The sequence below is a fragment of the Neovison vison genome, chromosome 7 (genome assembly GCF_020171115.1).
Source record: "Neovison vison isolate M4711 chromosome 7, ASM_NN_V1, whole genome shotgun sequence".
NCBI lineage: Eukaryota > Metazoa > Chordata > Mammalia > Carnivora > Mustelidae > Neogale > Neogale vison.
Window position 1 is genome coordinate 18,834,719 of NC_058097.1, and position 25,874 is coordinate 18,860,592.

General features: G+C 44.6%; 2 protein-coding genes across 5 annotated transcripts; both read right to left on the reverse strand.

Annotated features, from left to right (window-relative positions):
- Positions 1-398: 398 nt before the first annotated feature.
- On the reverse strand, positions 399-12,655 carry CMTM1 (CKLF like MARVEL transmembrane domain containing 1). Its single transcript, XM_044260058.1, has 7 exons — positions 12,609-12,655; positions 12,171-12,489; positions 11,966-12,100; positions 9,473-9,631; positions 3,154-3,252; positions 1,049-1,343; positions 399-643 (listed from the first exon to the last, which is right to left on the reverse strand). Exons 1-7 carry the CDS (start codon positions 12,653-12,655, stop codon positions 399-401), a joined length of 1,299 nt encoding a protein of 432 aa, XP_044115993.1.
- A 525-nt stretch (positions 12,656-13,180) lies between these two features.
- CKLF (chemokine like factor) lies at positions 13,181-25,874 on the reverse strand. 4 transcript variants are annotated; one of them, XM_044260399.1, is made up of 4 exons: positions 25,800-25,874; positions 21,281-21,439; positions 16,783-16,878; positions 13,181-13,305 (listed from the first exon to the last, which is right to left on the reverse strand). In XM_044260399.1, the coding sequence occupies exons 1-4, from the start codon at positions 25,872-25,874 to the stop codon at positions 13,189-13,191; spliced, it is 447 nt and encodes a 148-aa protein (XP_044116334.1). In that variant the 3' UTR covers positions 13,181-13,188. The 4 variants fall into 4 exon arrangements, with proteins under 4 accessions (XP_044116334.1, XP_044116337.1, XP_044116335.1 ...); XM_044260402.1 differs by lacking the exon at positions 21,281-21,439 and having other exon boundaries at positions 25,800-25,871; XM_044260400.1 differs by lacking the exon at positions 16,783-16,878 and having other exon boundaries at positions 25,800-25,871.

Consider the following 25,874-nt stretch of genomic DNA (forward strand, 5'->3'; position numbering starts at 1 on the left):
CCCCGCGCGCCGCGTCTCCCTGCGCCGCATCACCTGGCTCCGCGGCGCCACCGCTGCCCGGTCGCACCGCGAGGACCCCGGTGGGTGCCGGCTGACTGCCTCCAGGGTCACCCACCTCCATGCGGGAGCCCCCGCCCCTTCTCCCCCCACCCCCAGCCGCAGGTGGGTTGCGTGGGTGGGAAGCCCGGCGGGGTCAAGGCCCTGGCCACCGCCCCCTGGGGCAGCCTCGTCAGGCACCGGCGCAAAAAAAGGTAACTCGACTTTCACACAAGGCAACACGAGGAAGCACAAATGTTCCTGATTTAGCAGCCCTGGTTTTATGACCGCGTGTGGGCCTGGATGGGTGACAGCATGCAAGCTCAGTGGCGGGATTATCGGGAGGGACGAGGCACAGACGCTTATGTCCGCGAGGGTGGCAGCGAGGATGCCCGTGAGGATGGCATCGTGGATGGCTTCGAGGATGCCTTTGAGGATGCCTGGGTGGATGCACGCCTGGAGTCTGCGGCGGGGGCCGGCGTGGGTGCCTTTCCCGCTGCGGGCGTGGGTGCCTTTCCCGCTGCGGGCGTGGGTGCCTTTCCAGCTGCCCGCGCGGGTGCTTTTGCAGGTGTCTTCGCCGGTGCCTTCGCGGGTGCTGCTGCGGGTGCTTTTGAGGGTGCGGGTGTGGGTGGTTTTGAGGATCCTGGTGTGGGTGCTTTTGAGGATCCTGGCGTGGGTGCTTTTGAGGATCCCGGCGTGGGTGCTTTTGAGGATCCCGGCGTGGGTGCTTTTGAGGATCTCGGCGTGGGTGCTTTTGAGGATCTCGGCGTGGGTGCTTTTGAGGATCCCGGCGTGGGTGCTTTTGAGGATCCCGGCGTGGGTGCTTTTGAGGATCCTGGAGTGCCTGCTTTCCCCGCTGCGGGTGTGGCTGCTTTCCCCACTGCGGGCTTGGGTGCTTTCCCCGCTGCGGGCGTGGGTGCTTTCCCCGCTGCGGGCGTGGGTGCTTTCCCCGCTGCGGGTGTGGGTGCTTTCCCCGCTGCGGGTGTGGGTGCTTTCCCCGCTGCGGGCGTACCTGCTTTCCCGGCTGCGGGCGTGCCTGCTTTCCCCGCTGCCGGCGTGCCTGCTTTCCCCGCTGCCGGCGTGCCTGCTTTCCCCGCTGCCGGCGTGGGTGCTTGCTCCGCTGCCGGCGTGCCTGCTTTCCCGGGTGTCGGAGTGGGTCCTGGCTCAGGTGTCTTCTTGGGTTCCAGGAGCAAGGAGGAACTGCTTTCATATTCGAGTCCCAGGAGTCTTCTCATTTTATCCCTCATCTTCTTGGTGACCACAATCGCATCCAGGATACACATGATTGCCGCTGTGAGACACTGGATCTGTCAGACACAAGACCATACATGGGAAGGGAAGGCTGGGTTATTTTGCGGCTCTGTGGCAACCTGGCTTCCCTCTCCCATCCCATTCCCCTCTGACCCAGCACTACCTGTTCGATGTCTGCCTGGCAGGCCACTATGGCACATTCTGCAATTTCCAGAAAAAGGGATTTTGGAAATGGTGGGTTTTGCTGCCACTAATGACCTCACCGGATGCCTGCAGCACCAGAAAGGACCAGAGAGGACTATTGATCGGCTGTAGGAAGCTCTGGATAAGTATGAGGTCCTGAGAAGGCCCTTCAGCAGAAAGGACTCTTGGGCTTTGTTCGAAAAGAGCAGGAAGGAGTTGCCAAGGGGATCAACCGGGAGGAAAAGAACTTCAGATCATGGACAGGGGTCTCCAAGGAGGGTGGTGTCCCTCAGACCTCTGGAGCTGGTGAGGGAGGGGGCAGAGTTGAGGCTAGGAAGTGTAGAATTTGGGACTTGATCAAGAGGTGAGATCAGGTGCCAGAGTCAGAAAGCACACGTGCAGTAACCTTAAGGTGAAAAGGACAGGAGGCAGGCACACCCGGTGGGGTGTGGTGCGGGCTCCTGTCATCCAAGTAAGAACTGAGGGGCTCCAGGTGGTGGGAGCCCCTGGCAAGTAGGAGAAGGCTTGGTGGCTGAGTTAGCAGATGGGGACCTGCAGCCCATAGTAGGATTCTTGGTGCCTCCCCCATCCTGCCTGCTCCAGATGTTTCTCTTTACCTGTCATTTAATCCCCAGTTGCTTGAATGCATTTTCCTTCTGTAGGTCTTGCCCCAGCTAATCTGTGGGCTCCCATAGGGATAAGGGACTTTGTTCCCAACACTAAGCCTGGGCCTGGAACAATCCAATGGGATTGACAAATATTTGCTGATGATGGAATTAGTATAAAGAAGTCAAACTCTTTTTTTCTAGATTAATTTCTGTTCCCATTGCTTAACTTCCAGGACCAGAAGTCTCATCTCATTTCCCACCCTCTGTCTTCAAAGCATTTTAATCTGCCACTTCTTGTGCTCTTCATATGGTAAAGATTTGAGTCCCAGCTTGTCCCAGGCTTGTGAGCCAGGGCAAATTATTTAACCTCAGTTCTCATATCTGTAAAAATGAGAATTGTAAAAATCAAGTCAGAACATGCCTGGCTATGTGTGGGACACATGCTGGCAGCTTCCTTCCTTCATTTCTTCCTTCCTTCCTATTGGGCCATTAATTTTTGACAATGTGCTTTTTTTTTTTTTCTAGTCCTGTACTTTTCTTTTCACCTGCTTTTAAAATACAATTCTCTAGTCCAAAAGGGTCAAAGCCCTATTTATAGACAAGAATACCTTGTTGCAACATTTCAAGAAATGTGTACATTTCTCGAAAGGGGAGTTTGTACCTATTTGGAGAATGAGTATTAGGATGAAGATTTTCATGAGTTTAGAATTTATGTAACTTTACATCATCTGAAGAAGTCAGTGCAGAAGAAGGGGTGATGGTAGGGATATTATTCTGCAAACAAAGTAATTACGATCTGCCAGTTTCCCTTTGCAGAGTTTTGAAGTACTGATTTTTTTTAAAAAGACTTATGTATTTGTTTGGGAGAGAGCGCAAGCAAGTGGGAGGGGCAGAGGGAGAGGAAGAGAATTTTAAGCTGACTCTCTGCTGATCGCCGAGACCGAAGTGGTGCTCCATCCCATGACCTTGAGATCACGACTTGACCTGAAACCAGGAGCTCACCCTTAACTGACTGAGCCATCCAGGCACCCTTGAAATACTAATCTGAAATGGGGTCATGAAGGCTTTGACTTACCCCTCCAACATAGAATAAATGCCTTCTTTCCACTTCTTGCATCGCCAGGATGGCAACTATTAAAAGGAACACAGCTGTAATGAAACTGTTGACAAGATCCTGTAATACAGAATTGAAAACTGTCAACTCTACATGAAAATGTGATTTCATAAAATATTTTAAATTAGTGAATTACCCATCTAAGGATGGGTGTCTTTTTAAAACTTTCCCTTTGATTAATATTACTGCACTGTTAACAGCAAAATTCTTGCATCTTCTAAGACATGAGTTTATGTGATCTTAAGGTCCTGGATAGAACTTTGTCAGCAGAAATGGGTTTAATGTCATTAAAGAGTGCCTTTAAAAAAAAAAAAACTGACAACTTCCCCATTATATTCCCCTTAAAGGGCATAAGAAAGTGAGCATGAAAAACACTAGAGGAATAGGATGCTACGTCCATAAATATGATTTTTAATAATCCTATATGTTAAATTAATATAAATCCTTCATTCTATTCTGTAATTTATTTTTGATATAAAAATTAAATTTTAGGTTATCACTTTATTAATTTAATTGCATTCCCAAATCTGCAGGTAGAATCGCTAGTTTGGAAGTTAGATGGGATTTATTCTGTGGGTTCACATATCCCAAGGAGGCAGGAACACATCTGGGGAGCAGGGTTGGTATTCTAGAGTGAATGCCTATGCTGTTGACTTCTGTTCTTTCCTAAGAAATGGCTGGAATTGGGTCTTTCCTGGCATCTGTGGGCTGTCTTTGTCCTCTCTTCTGGATTCCAGTACTGGGTTCTGTAACTGCTAGCCCAAACTGCAGCTTTGTGTGCCAAATAAAGGACAAGAATGAGTAGATGGAGGCCACTCCTGGAAATAAGCAGAGGCTGGACTTCGGTAATAGAGCAGTAATGGAAAAGTGGGTACTCAGTGGTTCCGTGGCACCAGGGTGGAGACGGTCAAAAGCTCAGGGTGGTAGAACCACGATATGGCCCAGATACCTATCTGGAACATTTTAAGTCCTTAAGTCTTGATGGCTTGACTTGGTAGCGTCAGCCTGTCTGGTGCACCTGCCTGATTCTAGCAAGGAGCCCTACCACCCAGTGTGTGAAATCATAATATCTCCGATGGGAACTCTTCAGTGTGCCCAGTATTTTCCAGTCCTTACCTTATCTAACCCTCACAGACACCCTCCAGGGTCAGTATTGTTATGATCCCTATTTTAAGAGGACACAGCAGAGGCTTAGAGAGGTTTAAGTTGTCTAAGATAGGGTATCTGCCGAAGAAGGGAGTCAGAAACCCTCTCACCGTTGCCTCCCGTCATCCCCCCAGACTGGAAGTACAGCACCCATCTTGGGCATTTTTCTGTGGATAATGGGTCACAGAGGGGCAATATGATACGGGACATGTACGGTCGGAGTGTATTTTGTTGATGAGCTCTCTTGGCCTGCCAGTTTCTAGATGTGTGACCTAGGGCCCATTTTATCATCTCTCTGTGTCAGTATGTTCATTTAAAATATGGGAATAGTGATTGGGATCCTTTGGGTGGATCTGAGGAGTAAACGGTATAATGAATCTAAAAGTACCCGAGGAGTGCCTGGCACCGGCCCCGAGTGGGTCGTGAGTGCATCACAATGTGGACTTGTGCGGTCTGCCTTCAGAATGTGCACAGAAGTTGAACTGTCTGCAGACGTTGGGTGTGCTTCCCATTGAGATCGCTGAGCAAGGAGTCCTGTCCCTATCACGGAATATGACTTGCCTCATGGAGGGACAGCAATGATTTGGACCCCTGGTGGGTAACACTGGGGAGAAAAGGAGCGGGGCTGGTGAGGGTTAGAAGTAAGATCCAGCTGCGTTCTGTGGGCTGCATGACAGTTCTGTCCCCAGTGAACCAGCACAGCGGTTCGCAGGTTTGCAAGAAGCTTAGTCCTTTAGGATTATGTGAACCAAGAGAATAATAATGCACAAGAACTTTTACAACTAAGAAGCACAATGTAAACTTCTAAAAACAAAAATTAACTAGCTGTGGCCATAGGTGGTTGAGAATTTAGGTGAAAGCTAATGAATAATGATAATACTAATAAACCAAGTGTAGACGAGGCTTGGCTAGCCCCTTGTTGACTCCCTGTTGTAATTCCATCTCCTCACCGGAATACTAGACGTTCCTCTACTCTGTCCTTCCTGGAATTTACTCTGCTCCTTGCTCACAAGGAAATGCTCTCCCAAACTGTCCTTTGGAGCTGATGTTTGCCTTATATCTAACATTCTGTCATAGCTCACGCCTCGTGAGCACTTCCTGTGTGTCACATACTGGGCCAGGGTGTTAATCTCATTTGATTCTCACAACAGACTTTCATTATCCTCCATTTACAGATGGTTTAGCAACATGCCTGGGGCTGCCCAGCCAGTAAGTGGCAAGGCCCCTCTGTAGCCTGACTTGAGTGTCCAGAAGCCTTCTCTGGACTAACCCCCCTCCTCCCTTCTGCCTTAGACACATCAGTGTTATTGGCCTCATCTTTGACAGAGAGGGAGATAGAGGAGGGAAAGAAAGAGAGAGAGAAAGAGATGTTCTCTCCTAATGGAGTAAAATTGCAGCTGAGTCTTGTCATATGCCATCTTTACCCATCATCTTTTTCTTTCCCCCTTGAATAAATGCCCTACTGACTCAGGTGCCTCTTCGGACTAAAATGAGAGATGGATTTGTTGCTTGACTGTTATTTTTCCATAAAGCTCCCAAATTCCTTAGATAAAACTGTGTAGAATTTTTAACTGGGAAAGAAAGAGACGCTTTATTGGTGAATGCTTATTTTTAAAAATCACTGAGTATTAGAAAAAAATTTGAACATTGACAGTTTGTTTCACAAAATGTGATATTTGTAGCAAGAATATATATGTGGTAAACACTGTATAGTATTCAACTAGCTGCAACTCCCACTGACTCCATTTGTGCCTGGAGTTCTCCAAACGTGCGGCATAACCTGATCAGAAATGACCAGAACTGTGGTTTTTCATTAATCTTATTTGAAGGGGACTTTCAAAAGCTGACACTTCCTCCTTATAAATGGAAAGATTTTGCTGGTCGTTTTGGAATCATCAGAGTTTTAGTTTAAAATGCTTATTGTGTTGTGGTTTTTTTTTTTTTTTAATTGCTTTCTCTAGGCAGAAGCATCTGCTTGACCAGAACTCAGTCTCTCTGACCATATTGGATAATATTTTTTATAATGTAGAAGTGTTAAAAATATGGGCTATTCAGAAGGGAATTACAATTCATACTTTTCTGGGGTATGTTGACGGATGACACTAGAGTCATGGGAAAAATTGATGACAAAGTCTTACAATGAAGACAGTGACCCCACCATGGGTGGGGTTAAGGAAAGCTCTCTGCTCACTAGCTCTGATGCAGGCCCAGGATATCGAGTCAAGGACTGGCTGGGAGGTGGACCCTTGGCTGTCAGAGTCACTGTCATAGTCTTCACAAGAAGCCACAAGATGAAATTGAGAATGGAGTATGGATTCCGCAGCCCAGGCTCCACCATCTCTCCGGAGGAGGAGGCTTTGCCAAAATGCAGTCCCAGACTCCATAGATCTCAGCAGGTCCGTACGCGAGGCCAGTCCTCTTTGTTGTTGCTCTGCTGACCACCTGAAGCCCTGATTTACCAATCTTTCTATTTCCGGACTGGGAGCCTTTATGACCAGCCTCTTGCCAAACAAGAATGGGAATAGAGGAATCAGGACCTCCGTACTCCTGGGAGCCTCTAAGGAAACCGCCACTTAAAATCAGCACTAAGGCTCTGCCTTGGGGGCAGTGAGAATTCTACCACTGAACTACCCATGCTGCTCAGCGCCGGGGACACCAAACCATCTTGCCAGGAGAGAGGGTCTGTGCACGCTGGATGCCTCCACATCTCCAAGTCCTCCTACTCTGAAGTGACCAGGAGTCCTCTCCTAGGCACACAAACTCTCCCTAAACCAGCACACTGTGTTCCGTGCCAAGGCCTCCGTGGTACCACGCAGTGGTAACTACCCTTCTGAACAATCTCTTAGGCACACGGCCTTCACCTTATGGAAAGAGGAAGACCAGAAAGGAAAGGACAGGATAGGGGAACACAGTGTTGAATCCTGTTTTGATGGGTCTTTTAAAAAAACCTTCCAAGTCCCTTAGATTACACACGCCACCTGACCGGCTGCGTTGGTTAGTATGTGGCGGCTTGGTGTGGACCCCCAGTCCATTGTTCCTCTGAATAACTAAGCAGCCTTCACGGTGCCCCAACCATGGAGCTGCTGGGAGCTCACCAAGACCAGGCATGTCCATGTGAATCGTGCTTCGGGGCTCCCAGAGTCACCCAAAGGAAAGAGGTTGCTCTGACCCAAGGATAGCGCTAGGCCTGGGACCCAAGGTTAAAGGGGGCCTGGCTTTATCAGAGTTGACCGAAGGCCTGCGATTCTACAAACGCTGTCGTGAGCTGTCTGTGACCCCTGTGAGAACAGTTCTTCTCATAGGACCTTCCTGGTTCATTTAGGAGCCCCCACTTCCTAGATCTTCTCCCTCGTCCCTACATAAAGCATTGTGCATTGTGCCTTGAGGCTCCCTCCAGCTCCCCAGCTTTATGGCAGCAGACCTTTCTTTCCTCTGAGGGCTTCAGTCCCTCTGACCACAGCTGACCTTGGTGCTTTGAAGCCCTCAGTCACCAGCCCTAAGGACCTGTACCCACCCACCAGGATAATCTGCTCACCTCCAGCTCCATATTTTAAGGAAACCATGAGAAAACAGAAGATACAGAGAACATAAAATTTAGAAAATCCAAGGATGATAACAATGATAAAAATGAAGGGAGAATGGAGACAGAGAAACCGTTGTAAGGCAATAAGGCAAAAAGTCTGGAAAGAGCCTGGCCTAAAGCCAGGTCTGAGTTTCCAAGCGACGGCCCATGGCCACGGGCAACTTTACCTTTCATCACGTCTTCTCATCCGCTAAACTACAAGCCCACTAGATTGTTGTGAGGATTAAATGAGTTAACACGTATGAAGAAGTATCTGGCACATGCTGTGTGCTCAAAATGAAGATTTTCTCAAAAATCTCCAAGGGCCGAGATTTTGGTTTCCCTTCAGAACCCTCTTTATCCTTCTAGCTCTCCACAACGCAGAGGGTCTTTCATGGGTCCGTTTAGACTCGCTCACATTTTGTTGTGTCTGCTTCCTGTTGTTCTGCACTCTGTGCGGCAAAGAGAACTCAGCAGCTTTTTCAGAGAATGCCTCACTTCAAAAATGTTATTTTGAGTTTTAGCTCAATGCCAAACAATCCTATCTTAAGGTTAGAAAAAGGTACTGCACGGATGTGGGATGGGGGAGAGGCCTGACCTCTGAGTTAGGGTTGCTCGCAGTGCAAGAGAAAATGGTAAAATCCAGCTAACTACCTTATGGGGTCTGATGGACACTTTGTAAGTGAATGTTTGCTTTTGCTTTGTGTTGAGCATTGTGGTGTTTGCTTTAAACACATTTAAATGTTCCAGGAACCCTATGAGGTAGTTATTATGATCACCCTTTTCCTTTGCTGAATTTCCTGGATGGGGAAACGGAGGCTAGTGTTCACACACTAGGAAGATGCCAGGGCCGGGAAGTGGTCCCTGTCTGTACCCAGGCAGAACAGTAGTTCTTCTCCATTCTGCAAGGACACAGAACCTCAGGCCCCATAATAAATAGGATTTATCTGAGACCTGAGGGATTAGCCTCAGGAATTTTTCAGTTGGTAAAGAATAGGAAGTTCTGGAATAAGTTACTGAAGAAGGCAATGCAATGTTCTTTTCTTGACTACTCTGCCATGTGGCACCCCTTTGGGAGTATGGGCCCTTAGTACCCAAGAAGAGATTGACTCCTGCAGTCTTTCAGGGTGTGGGTGACCATTTTGGACAACTCTGCCATGCTGACTCTTGCTTACACAGGGGGGAAATGTTTATAATGTTAGAGTAGCTGCTGTTGGAAAATAAAAGCATGTGCTGTTTTACAAGCAGTAGATGAGAAGCATATCCCTAATATGCAATTAGGTACTGCATATACCTAATTGAAATTTTCTTTAGGACAGGCTGCGAGTTACCACTGTTTTCAGTGCCCCAGTGAGAAGGAAGCAGGTGTGTGTGTTGGTGGTGCTGTGGACAGAGGTGTCTAAGGGATCTCTCTGGGTGTTGGGCTAGTTTCTCCCCTGGGACGAGGGCAGCACCTCTGTCACAGCTCAGTTTTGTTCTTGTCCAGAGAGATTAGCTCTTCCGTTTTCCCTTGAGGAGAGACTGTACTCTAGGACTGAGGCTTATATTTGAATTATGAAAACGAACACTTACAAGTAAGGACCAATCTAAATTAATCAGCAAGTGGTGAAGGGTTAGCATATATATTAGAATAAAAAAAAGAACGATGCAGATTTCCAGAACTGTGATGGCTATGTACGGCTCATGGGCTTTGGCAATGATGAAAGAAACTAGTGCTCCTATGAGAAGACCCTGCAAGAGAAGAAACAGGACGTGTTTTAATGCACACGGGCTAGTGAACAGCAAAGCAAACCCATCAACTGTTAGAAAGTAAATCTGGTGGGCGCCTGCGTGGCTCAGTGGGTTAAGCCGCTGCCTTTGGCTCAGGTCATGGTCTCAGGGTCCTGGGATCGAGTCCCGCATTGGGCTCTCTGTTCAGCAGGGAGCCTGCTTCCCTCTCTCTCTCTCTGCCTGCCTCTCTGCCTGCTTGTGATCTCTGTCGGTCAAATACATTAAAAAAAAAAAAAGAAAGTAAATCTGGTGATATTGCACTTGCCTGTATTGTTTTGTACATATATTTTATTTGTAAAAATGTCTCGTATTTCCAGAAGTGAAATAATACATGGAAATAATAAAAGTGCAATTAGGTAGAGAAGAATGAAAAATAACTCCAGTTTCTTTCTTCTTGCTCAACCCAACCCTAGTCCATCTTCTGGAAAGTCACCGCTGTTCACCGGGTATATTTCATACTGGAAAGAAGTATATACAAGTAGAATAAATATATACTGATTTTGATAGAAAAAGGTAGAGCTCCAGTTTTCTTTCTTTCCAAACAGTTGCTGGTTATCCCAACATCATTTGTTGGGAAACACCAGTATTTTCCCTGAAATCCAACCTTTCTCATGTAGTAAATGCCCAGGTATATTTGGGTCTCTTTTGAGAATATGCCCTTCCATTGAGGTGCTGATTTCTTCTCTAGTACTTTTGAAATTACAGGCAATTTATTTTATATTATTGTCTGACCTAGTCCCCCTTTCAGTGCTAATCCTCACATTGTTTGTGTCTCCCATGTTTGTCTTGGTCAAGCTCCCCAAGCTAAGCCTGTTGGTAGTTTAATTGGGATTTCGTCTAACTTCTAATTTTGAAGGATTAAACAATTCACTTTTACTACTCAAGAACAAAGTATGTCTTTCCAGTTATTTTAGTTATCTAAGTTTGTCAAGTTTTCTTGATGTAGGTCTTTCAAATTTATTTCATTTAGTCGTAGATGTTTTACCATTTTGATTGTTGTTATAAAGAGAAATATTTTCTTCTATTTTAAATGCTTTTTTGTTCATTTCTGCTAGTGAGTTAGTAGAGATTATCTTGTTCTAACTTGTTTCCCAGTTGATTTTGAGATTTTTAGACATACAGCGATGTCAGCTGAAAAAATGATAAATTTTCCTAATCTTTTCAACTGTTACTTATTTCTCCTCATTGTGATCAGCAGTTCCAGAAAAATACTGAATATAGTATTGATGAGGGCATCCTCTTTGTTCCTCATTTAATGGGAGTACTTCTGATGCTTCATTATATATGGTGCTGACTTTTGGGTTTATCTTTAAAATGTCAGTAAAATATGTATACCTATTTTATGGATTTTTTTTTTTTTGCAATCAGAAATGAATGTTGACCTTTGTCAAATGTGTTCTTTTCCTTATCTGACATGATCTCCTAATTTGTTGTTCTTTTAACCTAAAATGTTGGTTAGTTTAACAGAGTCCTAATATTGCATCATCATAGTGTATTTTTAAAAAGTACTGAATATTTTCTGATAATATATTAATACTTGTTGATTTGATACAAGCGAGATTTCTATTTTGTCTGACTTGGTCAGGTTTTGATATCCGTGTTATACTACTTTGAAGAAATAATTCAGAAGGGCTTCTTCTTTCTCCATTCTTTGAAGGAGTTTCAATAGTATCAGAATTACATCCCATTTAAGATTGAAAGAGTTAATGTGTAAAAAAGGCTGTCCCTTATATATTTTTGAAAGATACTCATTTGATCAGTTCTCATTTTCTTCTGTGTTTACGTTGGTCTGGCTAGGTTTTTCTCTATCCTGGGGTCAGTTTTGGTAATTATATTTTCCTAGAAAATAAACTGTTTCTTTCAGGTAGTCGGGCTTATTTGTTTTGTAAAGTACTCTTGGGGAATCCTCTCAGTGTCTTCATCCTTAGTGATTATTTTCCCTGTCTGGTGTCTTAAAGTTCTCTCTTCAGTCTTTTTTCATATTATACTAGCCATTGGTTTATCAATTTTGGTCAATTCTGTTATTTTTGTTTGTTAATTTATACGTTTCAGCTCTTACTCTTTCTGCGTCCCCTAATTCCCTTTTTGAGGGAAAACCTGAGAAATACAAAGGCAGGAAAACCAGCGCTGGTTTAGTAATCCGGGTCGAGTGTGGGGAGGGGCAGGGGAGAAGGGAGGAAAGATGGGGCAGAACACACTGGCTGGCAAAGGGAGGTAGGCAAGTTTTCCCGACGCGGCGTCCCCGGGGATTCCCCAAGGCGCACCCACCCTGCATCACCAGCTCTCTCTGCTCACCAGCCTTATGACCTTCATCATTCCCGTGGGCGTGAAGAAAAAACGCTTGAAGCTGTCCCTGAATTTGATCGGGACTAGGGCCCGTCCTTCCGCACGCTTTTGCATGGCGGCCTTCTCAGCTTCGCTCTTGGGCACCTGCGGTGGCTGGGTGGGTGTTCTCGATGTTGCATCTTTTGACTCACCGAGTGCTACGTTCTTGGGTTGCGCGGAGGGCCCTGAGCTTGCGGGTGTCCCCGGAGGTGCGGGAGCCCCTGGGCGTGCAGGTGTCCCCGGAGGTGCGGGAGCCCCTGGGCGTGCCCGTGTCCCGGGAGCTGCGGGAGCCCCTGGGCGTGCGGGAGTCGCTGGGCTTGCAGGTGTTCCCGGAGCCGCGGCAGCCCCCGGGCGTGCGGGAGCCGCTGGGCGTGCAGGTGTTCCCGGAGCTGCGGCAGCCCCTGGGCGTGCGGGAGCCGCTGGGCGTGCAGGAGCTGAGCGTGAGGGTGTCCCCGCAGCTGTGGCAGACCCTCGGCCTGAGGGTGTCCCCGGAGCTGGGGCAGACACTGGGCGTGAGGGTGTGCCCGGAGCTGGGGCAGCCCCTGGGCGTGCGGGAGCCGAGCGTGAGCGTGTCCCCGGAGCTGCCGCAGCCCCTGGACCTGCGGGACGCTGCTGCTGTTGCAAGCTCCCTGTGGGGGTCCTGGTGGTTTTGGCATCCATGGTGGGCCCCGGGGGCCTGGCTGTGTCAGGCAGGCCCTGCTGCTCGGAGCCTGCCGCCACGGGCAGGCTGGCCCCTGGGAACCAGCGGCGTGCCCCAACGGCTGCCGGCCCCCCGTCCCTCGCGCGCACCCAGCTCTGTGTCCCGCGGACAAACCAGGCCCTCCAGCCACCTTCATCGCCATTTGGGATGCGATGCCACTGCCTAGCCTAGGAACTCATTTTCCCTGCAACCCCACCCCTCCGTGCTGCCAGCCGACCAGGAAGGGGGCTCTGGAGACCATTTAGGGTGGTCTGGGTGCATTCTTCTCTGCCACCCGGGCCCAGGAGGAGGTAAACCCAATCAGATCAGGATCAGTGCTGGCTTGGAAATGACGATATGGGTGAGCGCTGGGTCCAGAGTTCCCACATCTCTTCTTCCAGTTCCCATATTGAGATTAAAATGAGAACAATCACAGGAAATATGTGGAGGAATAAATACATTTAATATACTTAATACTTAGCATCAACTAAAGAGTAATATAAAATTACAAAACTTATATTTTGTCATGAATAGCCTGTTTCTGATAAGGACCACTTGGATTAAATAGAAGCTTCCGGTAAATAAGGACCCCGTCTGCAATACAGCACACTCCCGCCAGGATTCCAAACACCTGGAAACGAAGACACTTTGTCACTGCTGTGGCCACGTTCTGGACCTCAGTCATTCACAGGTTTTAAGTGGTCTGCCCCCTGGCTTCCTCTCTTGCTTCCACCTGATACTGAAAGGGGAAGAGACTTCAGAGATGATTTCATTCTCATGCCCACGTTTTCCCAATACCTGCCTAAAGAAAGGAAAAGGTAACTCAGGTGAGCAGAAATAATATTGAAGGGGTGTGGGCTCTGAAACAAAGACTTGTCTGGATCTCTTAACTTGCTCCCGCATGTATGATTTAAAGCCCTACTGAAGGTATCTAGTTATCAATCAACATTTCCGCCCCAATGTTCAGTTGCCTTTCTTCCTACAGACTCGGCTCAAGGGCCAAAGGTAACAGCAGCTCAAGATTAAACCAATGCAACAGTAGCTGTGACGTGCACTTTAGAGAACTGGAGTGGTTAAGGTGATCCAGAGTGAACTCTTAAGGCTGGGCTACATCTGTTTAAAGGGTGGGATTCTAAATAGGCCTCAGGGAAACAAACAAACAAACAAACAAAAAGGCAAAGGGAATAAACTAGAACTTGGTCTTTAGGTACTGTGATGGCTGTTTGAGAGCTGGCACCTGGGCTGGAAAAGAGGGATACCATTCCTTGTGTGCTATTTGGTCAGTTCCATCCAATGGCCAGGAAGTCTGGCCCCTTGGCTCTAGACACCACTCCATTTTCCATGCTGAAACTCAAACTCAGCTTCTTAGCTTCTGACCACACTGAGTACTTCCTGCCCTTCCATGACTTTGGTACTCTGCGTGTTGCTGGTTTCTCTACCTGGAACCACCCCCTTCGTCTCCCCTTTATTCCTGGCAAGCTGCATTTCCACTGCCAGAGCGAGGTAGTTGCTTCCTCTTTTCTGTGCCCTGAAGTACTCTGTCAATAGCTTATATACAGCTGTTTACATTTCTCTTCCCTGTATTGGGCTCTAAGCAATTTGAGGATAGGGCAGGCTCATGTTCTAGCCCAGTGCTGTCCAAAAGAAACAGAATATGAGTCACCAATGTAAGCCACATAATTTTTTCTAATAGCCACATTAAAAAGAAAAAACAAGGGGTGCCTGAGTGGCTCAGTCATTAAGCGTCTGCCTTCGGCTCAGGTCATGATCCCAGCATCCTGGAAGCCTTCTTCTCCCTCTCCTACTCCCCCTGCTTGTGTACCCTCTCTCACTGTCTCTCTCTCTGTGTCAAATAAATAAATAAAATCTTTAAAAAAAAAGAAAGGAAAAATAAGTGAAATTAATTTTAACAACATATTTTGTTTAGCCTAGTATATCCAAAGTATAATTTTAACATGTCATCAATATAATAAAGTTATTATGAAATTATGTACATTTTTGGGGTAAGTCTTTGAAATCCATGTGTATTTTACCTGTATAGCTCATCTCAATTAGACCAGCTACACTTCCAGGGCTCAGTAGCCGCATGTAGCTAGTGGCTATGGCATCGGACAGCGCAACTCTATACTCTGTCAGCATCTACTGAAGTGCGCCCTTGTAAACACCGGGTCAGTGAATGAATGAGTAAGTGAATCAAGGTCCAGGTGACTTTTGAACAACATGGCTTTGAACTTCATAGGTCCACTTACGTATGGACTTTTTTCTGATAAATATAGTAGTACAGTACTGTAGATGTATTTTCTCCTCATGATTTTCTTTAGCTTACTTTATTGTAAGATACAGTATATAATACATCTGATACAGAAGATATGTGTTAACTGTTTATGTTTTTGGTGCTTCTTGTCAACAGCAGGCTATTAGTAGTAAAGCTTGTGGGAAGTCAGTTTTAGAAGTTTCAGCTGTGGGGACACCTGGGTGGCTCAGTGGGTTAAGCCGCTGCCTTCGGCTCAGGTCATGATCTCAGGGTCCTGGGATCGAGTCCCGCATCGGGCTCTCTGCTCAGCGGGGAGCCTGCTTCCTCCTCTCTCTCTCTGCCTGCCTATCTGCCTACTTGTGATCTCTCTCTGTCAAATAAATAAATAAAATCTTTAAAAAAAAAAAAAGTTTCAGCTGTGTGGGGAGTCGATGTTATTCAAGGTCAACTGTAAATTCCATGCCTTGTCCCTCTTTCTCCATAGAAGAGGGTTAAGATGATCTTTTTTGTTTGTTTAAAAGTTTTTTTAAAATTTTATTTATTTATTTATTTATTTTTAAAGGTTTTATTTATTTATTTGACAGAGAGAGATCACAAGCAGGCAGAGAGGCAGGCAGAGAGAGAGGAGGAAGCAGGCTCCCTGCTGAGCAGAGAGCCCGATGCGGGCCTCGATCCCAGGACCCTGAGATCATGACCTGAGCCGAAGGCAGCAGCTTAACCCACTGAGCCACCCAGGCGCCCTGTTTGTTTAAAAGTTTAAAAAAATATTTATTTTATGGGGAGTGGGGTAGAGGGAAAGCCAGAGATTCCTCAAGCAGAGTCTCTGCTGAGTGTGGAGCCTGACTGAGGGCTCCATCCCAGGACCCTGAGATCCGGACCTGAGCCAAAACCAAGAAGAGTTGGATGCTTAACTGACTGAGCCATGAGATAAGATTATCTTTAAAGATAACTGGAGGAGATTGCTGTTACAGCATTATCTCATTTCTAGAATAATTCTCATCCCTCATGAAGTTGCTTGGGTCTTTGTAAGGAGATGAAAAACCATGGATTGTGACATACGTGGCTGTCTGAGAATGGTTAGTTCTCCCAAGAGGCCCATACTATGGAAAGACAAGGAAGCAGGAGGGAGATTTATTTAAGAACTTTCGGATTTTTTAAAAAAAGAGAAAGGTCTTTCGTATTCACATCTCTAGATAAGAATCTAGAAAAGCCAAACAATTTTGAGCCTCCTATAAAAAATCTCAGAAGTATATCAGATGACACTAAAACTCAATTATTTGACTCTTGTTTATTTTGGCTTGCCTTTCAGGATAAATTCTGGTTAAACTGGCTTGTTTCTCTTTAAGCAACGTTCAAAATAAATCCTTTACTTGTAAGGTTTCCTACAACCTTTTCACCAGACATCTTGTATTATATTCCATCTGAAGAAAGGTCTGGACAAAGAATAACTGAGCTCAGAGCCATCTGTCTCACCTTAACAAATGGTATGTATCCTTTTCCTTAAAAGCGAGCACTACGAAACTCATCCGTGGTCTTTTGCTTGCCATCAGGTTTCTCAGAGCTAAGTGTAACAGATTCCAGTAACTTTTCTCAGTCTAGTCCAGCTCTACATATTGATGTGGAACACATGGGAAATACTATTTAGTTAACTTCCGTTTTAGGGTGAAATCATATTCCTTTAGGTTTATCAGGGCATGTACTCACATAAGAAATATTAAGCCACTCGGAACCATATACTGGCCTAGGAGACACAAGGATGAGTATGGTATAGATTCCTGTTCCTATATCTGTTTTTCAAGTAAGTTTGAATACCAATCAAACCTAAAGCAAGAAATCACAAAGACCTCCACTTACCCCTCCAAAGGCTATAACTCTTGTGGTTTCTGGTAACAGTGCCAACACAGATATAATTACCATGAATATTGCCGCTATTACTGAGTTGAGGATATCCTAAAACACAGAATAAAATTAAAACACAGAATAGAAATGTCAACTTTATATGAAGATCACCAAAAAAAAAAAAAAGGGGGCGCCTGGGTGGCTCAGTGGGTTAAGGCGCTGCCTTCGGCTCAGGTCATGATCTCAGGGTCCTGGGATCGAGTCCCACATCGGGCTCTCTGCTCAGCAGGGAGCCTGCTTCCTCCTCTCTCTCTCTGCCTGCCTCTCTGCCTACTTGTAATCTCTGTCAAATAAATGAATAAAATCTTTAAAAAAAAATTAAAACACAGAATAGAAATGTCAACTTTATATGAAGATCACCAAAAAAAAAAAAAAAAAAATCAGCTGCCTACAGATTTTGAAAGTTCCATTTAAAATTTTTTTTAAATTTCTTTTTAAGGATTTTATTTATTTATTTGAGAGAGAGACAGAGAGAGCATGAGAGGGGAGAAGGTCAGAGGGAGAAGCAGACTCCCTGTGGAGCTGGAGCCTGATGTGGGACTTGATCCTGGGAGTCCAGGATCATGACCAGAGCTGAAGGCAGTGGCTTAACTGAGCCACCCAGGTGCCCAAAATTTCCATTTTATTAAACAAATTTAGTGAGTTTTTTTTTTTAATCCAACTGCAATAGTAAGAGGACACCTATATTATGTTTGGTCTACAGTGATGCCTACTGGTTTTCTTAATCTATGATGCTATGATATACCAATCATTTACACTTAGGCTTATTTCTTTTCTATTTAAATACAGTTGGAGAGAGAACACATCTGGTTGGGAATGCAGGATGTATTATGTGGAAGGTTTATGATAGAGCGGTACACTGGAAATTCAGAATGCTGAGAGACTATGTGGAGTAGTTTACATTGTAAATCAAACAACTTTATAATGTTACTAAAATGCAATTAATAAAAAGCTGCGCACATTTGGCAGAAAATGATAATTTTCAGGAAAAAACTTTCCTACATCTGTATGTAGGCTGATTGATTATACTGTTATTTCTGATGAGGTGGCTCATTCATGTAATAATTTCTAGAAACAGGACATTTGCCTTCTGAACAATGGCTTTAAGGGCTGCAGCTTACATTATGAATGGTTGTATAGCGTGAGAGAGGTAAATCATCTTTATTCTGGAGTGGTTTATATCTGTTTGCAGATAACACTGGAGGCAGGAAGGTATTGTTAACAGAAATATCAGACTTCAAACTCCTGGTAACTTAGACATGCGGTTATTTAAAAAAAATGGGGGGGTGCCATGGTATCATGGAATAGAATGTTAATTACAAAAACAAAACAAAACAAAAACCAAACAAACTAACAAAAAAAAAAAAAGGAGATTTCAAGAAATTTTGAGCCTGTACTTGGATATCACTGCAAAGCCCTGGGTTGACTCACTGTGCTTTCTGTCATTGTCATACTTGAGGGAAACAGAGCAGCCTGCTTTACAGACTGTCAGTTACTGCAGCTTTGGGATAGTGATAACCATACTAAATCTGAAAGCGGATGACCACGCCCTTTCCTCATCAGTGAAGGCAGTGGCCGTGAGGCAGAAGTTATCTTTCCCCGCGGACACATTAATTGAAATCTAATTGAAATCGTCAGCCCTCTTTGTGTCCTTCACTTTTGTCACAGTAGAAGAGCCCCAGGCAGCTTCTCCAGGGCTGTGCTCTGGCTCCCATCCCCTTCACCACTCTGCAGGAACCTTACTGTGTTTCTGACCCTACTTTGTCCCTGGCCAGCTTTCCTCTGTGGCTCCTTGGATTACAGCTGTCTCTCTTGCCCTGCTCAGGCTCACCATTCCTTCAGCTTTCCGGTTACCTATCCACTTGAGAGGCACACCACTCTGGTAAAGGGGCCTCTGGTAACACAGCCTAGGAATACATATTTTTTCCAGGACTTATTTTTGTTCTCTTTACATGTGACAGTATTCACCACTCCTTTCTGAGATGGTTTTCTCTCTTGCCTTCTGTGACACAGGTCTCCCTTGCATTCTCTCCTGCCTTTCTCTGGCTCTTCCTCCTTTAAATCACCCTGTGTATTGGCGTTTCCCAGTTTTACCTTCAGCTTGCTATTTTCTCTGCACCATTTAGGCCAGTCCTAGAGCTCGTCTGCCATGACAAGGTGATGACTTCCAAAGCTGCAGCTTTAACTTCTCACTCTCCTGAGCTTCAGACCTGTTCTGAACATTTCTATCTGAATATTCCATAAGCAACTCAAACCTAGCATTTCTCAGACTGAACTGAACTGCATTCCTCTCTGTGGCCCGCCCTTAAAGTCAGTCCTCTTCGTACTTCCTACCTCAGGATCGTCTCCAGATATTGAAATGGCAGGCATTCTTAATTCTTGTTTACTTAGTCCTATCAATTCTACCCCAGTAACCCCTTTCTCTGTAGATACTGTTAGGGCCATAGTTCAGGCCTTTATAATTTTCATGCCTGGATTACAGAACAATGTTTGAAGTGATCTCTGAGACCTACCTCTAGTTTTGCTCCTCTTTAAGTCATTATTGACACTGGCACCAGCAATTTCCTAAATTGTAAGCTGCTTGTGTCACTCTCCTACTTAAAAACCCTTAAAAGCTTCCAATGGTGTTGGTTTAAAACACAGGCATATAAAGCCTTGCCTGCTCTGACCTCCTGCTGCCCCCCAAGCCTCCACTCTTACCCCCGTGCCTCCACACTATCCTGGCTGTGCATCCATCCCAGCCCCTAGGACAGTGAGTTGCTCTTCTCTCTTGCTTCCCTGAAAATTCCACAGGTATAAGATTTGTGTTTTATCAAAGAACCCATTATGGAAGCTGGGATTAGCAGACACTGAACACCTGCTGAATAAATCATTACGCTAGATCAAAAGCAGAGAAGAATCTGGGTTTCATAATGGAGTAGCCCTGTAGTTAGCCATATGGCACCATTTCTCAAAGATTACAATATCAGCAAAGTCTGATCCTCAGAGATTTGGAGACTAAATTTCAGTCTACACATAGGCCACCCTCTCTCCTGGTGTATTCTGTTACACTTAGGACTCCAAGTTTATTACAGGGACCTATAAGCTCCAGAGAATATTATAGTTTGGAGAAAAAAAATACTAAAATGTATTAGTTTTAATTAACCTTGGAAAGCAGAATGTGAAGAGCAACTATACAACTTCCTGAGTAAAGAGGATATGGACCATGCTTCTCATGTCCTTGAAGAAATCCCTGGAATAATTTCACTTAGACCTTTCTGCTACTAAATAACATTGTGTGCACTGAGGGCCCACGGATGAAGATATTGTGACCTTTTCCCCTAGGATACCCTCCAGTCAGGTCCAGCTCTAAAATTGTGATCAAGTAGGAGTTTGGAGAGTTGCTATGAAGATCCTATTTCCCAGCTTTCTCCTTTGGGACTTTTTCAGCTTGTGTTTAGCTTGATTGGCCTTCAAAGGTGGTTCTAGAAGGTACCACTTGAAGGCATGCTTAAAGCTCTAAAGTCTTCTCTGCTTAATAGGGGTTATCAGCTTGGATATCAGCACCTTGGAACCCAGGAGGATGAGACAAGCGCAGCCGAGGAAGACTTAAGTGCAGCTACCAGTCCAGCCAAAAATGGGAAGGGCAGCTCGGGTCTTAGCAGGGAGACCTACAGAGACAGGATAGCGGAGGTAAAACTTGAAAGAAGAGAGAGAGGTAAAGCAACTCAGTTTTTCCTAGAACAGGAGTAGTCCAGGCTGAAGGGACATGTACACCTTAACAAGCATCTCGAACTTGCCTATTTTGACAGTTTCCAGAATCATTTAGGCGCTTCACTGGGCAGCTATTCTCAGTGCTAGAAGTGTGGCAGGGGAAGTTCATATGGTACTAAATAAATTAGCATTGATGATTATAGACATTCATAAGATGACATTGTGCTTTATTCAGCCTCCCAGATTATTTCAGTTTTCCATTAGTGATCAGGGATGTGCAAGATGTGAATACTTGTGTATCTATTAGTGACCAGGGATGTGCAAGATGTGAATACTTGTGTATCTATTAGTGACCAGGGATGTGCAAGATGTGAATACTTGTGTATCTACCTCCATCTCTTTCCCCAATTTTGAGGCCATATCAACATGTACTTAAAAGGGAAGTGAAGATTAAGAATGCTTTATAAGTTTCTTAGCCATGATCTTAAATTTAAATTTCTTTAGAAAATCAACACTTAAGTGACTTCTCCTAATAGAAGAGTCAGTCCCACCTACTGGTAGGTGGGAGCTCAGAGGAGACTTTATCCTCTGTGGATCTTAAGGGAGGGACAACACAGGACATGGTAGCAGTGGGCAGAGTTCCTCCTTCCTAAGCCTACCAGACATTCCTTAAAGGCTTCTTCTAAAGAATAGCTTATTAAAATGTCTCACTATGACAGCAAAAAAGTAGTTAATTTTAACCATAAAACTGAACACTTACAAGCAAAGGCCAAAATAAACAGGCTATTAATCGATCAAGTCTCAGCATATATAAAATTATGAAAAAGAAAATAACAGTAACTTCAAATCCAGTGATGACAATGTATGGTTCAGGGGCTTGTCCAATGATAAAAAAGGTCATGGATGTCACACTTAGTGCCTGTAAGGATGAGAAAAAACATGATTTAGTCAACCATTACTGAATGCAAGTTTAAGCTGTAAAAAATGATCATTTCTAAAGTAACTTAATAAATGGGTTTAGGCCACATACACACACACCTAAAAGAAGAATTACTACAATGTATGGATATTGCCTTCTCTTTGTGTTCTAGGGAATCAGGTGTCCCTCTCTTTTTTCCAGTTGTACAACTAATACCATCTCTTCCCACATCTGTTCCCTTAATCTTTTTCCACTACATATCTTCTTTTTTCTCTCAGACCTTCAATCTCTCCTCACTGGCTCCTTTCCCCATCATACTATAAACATATCCAAGTCGTCTTCTCCTAAAACACACAAATGCATCCCTTCCATTCACCCTGCTCCCCCAAAAAACTCCCGTTTTCTATTTTTCCCTATAGGTTCTTCTCAAAAACGTCTGTGTACTGACAGCTATAAGTCCTTATCATCTGCTCATCACGCTTTAACTCTTAGCAATTTGGAATCTACTATCAAACTTAAACTTAGGATGTTGCCATGAAAAATATCAGAAAAATGTTTAAAATAAATTGTTAGAGAAGAACAATTCTCCAAAAAACACTGTGGGGGAACAAAGGAAAAAAAAACTCCCAACATTTCTGATGCTTCACTTTTTACATATTTTTTCTAACCTAAATAGAATGCAATCAGAATTGATGAATATTTTAAGTAAAAAAAAACAAATCCTGAACATTATTAGTCAATCCACTCTCATTTACTAATGAAGATATAAAACACAGGAATGTTAAGTGACCTAAAGGAAAAATAAGCTCATAGGTCCCAGTGAGTCGGTCAATGTCATATTTCTAGGAGCTGTCATGTTATAGCTCTATCCAAAGGCTCTAGGTTCTTGGAAAGTGGATTTGTCAAGAGTTTTCCCTGGCTAGACTTTTTATGATCAGTCTATCTGCTAGTAGTGTCTACATGCTCTTTTTAACCTTAAATCTCTATGGGCTACTTATTCATGATTCTTTCAATTACCTTATTAGTACAAAAATAGCCTACCTTTGAACTTCTAAATTGATCAGTTTGATTATGTAGCAAATATACAATCAGTAACTAAATAAGCCGTTCTTTATAATTAATATAATTACTATTAGCAACATTTCACCTCAAAGCACTTGATTTACTCTATTGAATCACAGTCTTGAGTCCATGGATTATGAAATTTTGGGTCACTATTTCAGCCCCCATCTTCTGTAAACTTTCTACACCATGGAATTTGACACTGGTGATTAATTCATTTTCTGATAAGTTCCTATGATTTGAGTCATACTGAATTCTCCCCCCAATCTGTTATTTACAGCTCTTCTATATTACTCTTAGGCTTTGTCTCCAGTTCTCTTTTAAATATCCCACTAATACCTCAGACATTTCTTCATCACTTTATGGAAACTGCTTTTGCTCAGATTATCAGTGATTTCAGAATTACTAAATTTAATGAACATTTTATTTTTTAGTTCTTATCCTGTTGGACTCCCATGGGTTAATTGCCATTGGCTGTCTGTTTCCTATTTTCCTACTCCTTTGGCTTGCATGTCACTTTTTCTACTTCTTATAAACTCTGCAACTATTCACCCTTGGTGGGCTTCTCTCCTTTTACCCATCCTTTGAAAACACTGGCATTCCTTTAGATTCTGTTCACCACCCAACTGATGAATGTGGGTTCCTATTGGAGGTCATTCCTCAACATCTCACACGTAAATAGCCATTTGCAATCTTTATCTGAATACCTATAGGAATCTCAAATTCACCGTATCCAACACTGAACTCGTCTTGCCCATTCCTCCTGTATGCATTATCTTAACTGGTGATACCACCACCTATCTTATCCCCCACCCAGAAACCTATTACCAGTGCTCCTAATACTCCCCGCAACTGATCAATCGTCAGGTCTGCTGATCGAATGCTAACCATCTTGGGAAACCACTCCCTCCCTACAGCTACTGACCTTCAGAATTTCCCCTGAACTACCATGACAAAGGTATTATAGTATAATATCTAAAATGCAAATGCACTTCTCAGTGGCTTCCTGTGTCCTTTAGAATAGAGCCTACCTCTCACAGGATAAGTCCAATGTTTAATTCTCAAATTGAACTTCTGATCCTCCTCCTACAGTCGCCTTACCCACAGGCTTTCAGTGGATGGCAACTCCACCCTTCCAGTGCTTAGGCCAAAGACTTTGGAGTTATCCTGACTCCTCTCTTTTTCTTACATCATACCTGGTTCATCAGCAAATCATATTGGGGCTACTTTCAAACTATATCCCAAATATGATCACTTCCTGTAGCATACTGTGCCAACACCCTGGTCCGAGCCGCTATCCTCATTTCCAGATTACTGCAATAGCTCTAACTGGTCTCCTAGTTCTACCCTTACTTTTGCATCAATACCCTCCTGTCTCTCTGACCAATCCATTGTCAACACAGCAGCTGGTCTATTTTTTTTTTTTTTAATGTTAGTCAGATCATATACAACCTTACTCAAAGCCTTCCTCATCTACTGTGTCCCCAGTCACTCCACTCCTGCCATACTGCTTTCCTTGCTTTTTCTTGAACCCTTGAGGTACATTCCTGTCATAGGGCCACTGTAATGGATGTTCCTTTTTCAAACCCTTCTCCTCCAAGTATTCTCATAACTAACTCCCTAGCCTCACTCAACTCTTTGCTAAATTATCATCTCAACAAGGCCTAACCTGACCACTCTATTACTGGACCCTGCAACCTTCCTCTCCTTACACTCCTTTCCCTGGCTTTTTTTCCTGTTTTATAGCACGTACAACTTTTTACAATACTGCATCATTTATTTACTGTGTTTACTATTTGTCTCCGCTGCCTTCCCAACCCAATATGTAAACTCCATGAGGACTAGGGATCTTTGCTTTGTTCACTGATATCTCCTCAGAGCCTAGAGCAGTGCCTGGAACATGGTAAGCTTTCAATAAGTATTTCTTGAATGAAAAAAAATAAGGCAACACCTATCTTGTTAAAATTTGCTGCAAAAATCATGCTGTTTTTTTTCCCCCTCATGTCTTTGCTCATGGTAGCTCATGGCTGCCCCTCAGACCCTACTCATGTTCCTCTAGGAAGCTTCCTGATACCTCTCCTTCTCTTGTGCTTGGTTAAATGTCTCATTCTCTGGCCTATCCCCATCTTATCATGTATTTTATAGCTATCTGCTCATAGGTCTGTCTCTTTGACTAACCTGAATAACTCCATGAGCCAGGGACTTCTGTCTTGGTTGTCTTTGTTGTTCCAAGGCCTAAGTCAGGTCTTACAATACAGCTAAATACTCTAAGTGTTTGTTGAGGGGATTGATATGTCTGAAATGAAACCTTTCTCACAAGATCATATTCCCCCTCCAGTGTTCTTCCAGAGCTTTCAGTACTGGGGATAAAACTCTAGACCTGCAAGTCACTTCTTCCCTGATTACTCCTAACCCAAAGTAATCTCTGTCCTTTGAATTCCAGAGTAGTTTCCTAAACCTCTCACATACACTTTGACTTCTATTACATTAATTTCTCAGAATCACACACTTTTGGTGTGGGAGGGACCTTTATTCTAGTTTGTTCTACCCACTCACCGGGAATTACAGCATCTTCCCTAGGTGCTTATCTGTGCATTTTACCTTTGCTGTTTGGGAATGTACTGCCTTCCCAAGTGATGTGGCCACTTAATTTGGGAAATTTTCCCAATAGAAAATTCTTCCTCATATTAAGTGGAACTGTTTGCCTGTAGCTTTTAACTATTTCTATCCCCTCCCCTTTAGGGATCACATCTTCAAAATTTAAAAAAATGTTTTTCCTTCCCCTCCCCCCGCCCCCAGTTCCTTCAACATACTCTCCTGTGACAGTCTCCACTTCTCTAACTAGCCAGGGCACCTCCTTCAAATGATGGCTCATTCTCTCCAGACCTCTGTACAGAACTAACTGCAGTGCGCCCGGCATGCCTGACGCCCCGAAGCCCGCAGCCCCGCTGTCATGTGCGGGGTACAAGCGCAGCTGCCGGGCCTGCTAACCTGGGTATCTGGTGTGCAGGTCCAAGTGGGGGCCACTCAGGCAGACGCGCTTCCTTGGCTTTAAGAATGTGTCTGTGAACCCCTGAAGGGCAGGACAGTGCCTTCTTTCTCTCCTTCTGTCCCCAGGGTGCCCCGGGAACCGCCTTGCCTCTGGGGAGGCCTAGGCTGAAAGAGAAGGTAGGGGATTCCTCTTTATCCTTGAGAGCCATCCCCCGCTGCCCCTGAGCACGCCCCAATACCACCTCCACTCGCCCCAATACCACCTCCACTCGCCCCAATACCGCCCCCACTCGTGGCCCGGCCTCACCAGCCTTAGGATCTTCACGTGGCCTTTTACGCTAAAGCAGAAGGGACGATGCTTCGGCTTCAGGGTGGGCATCAT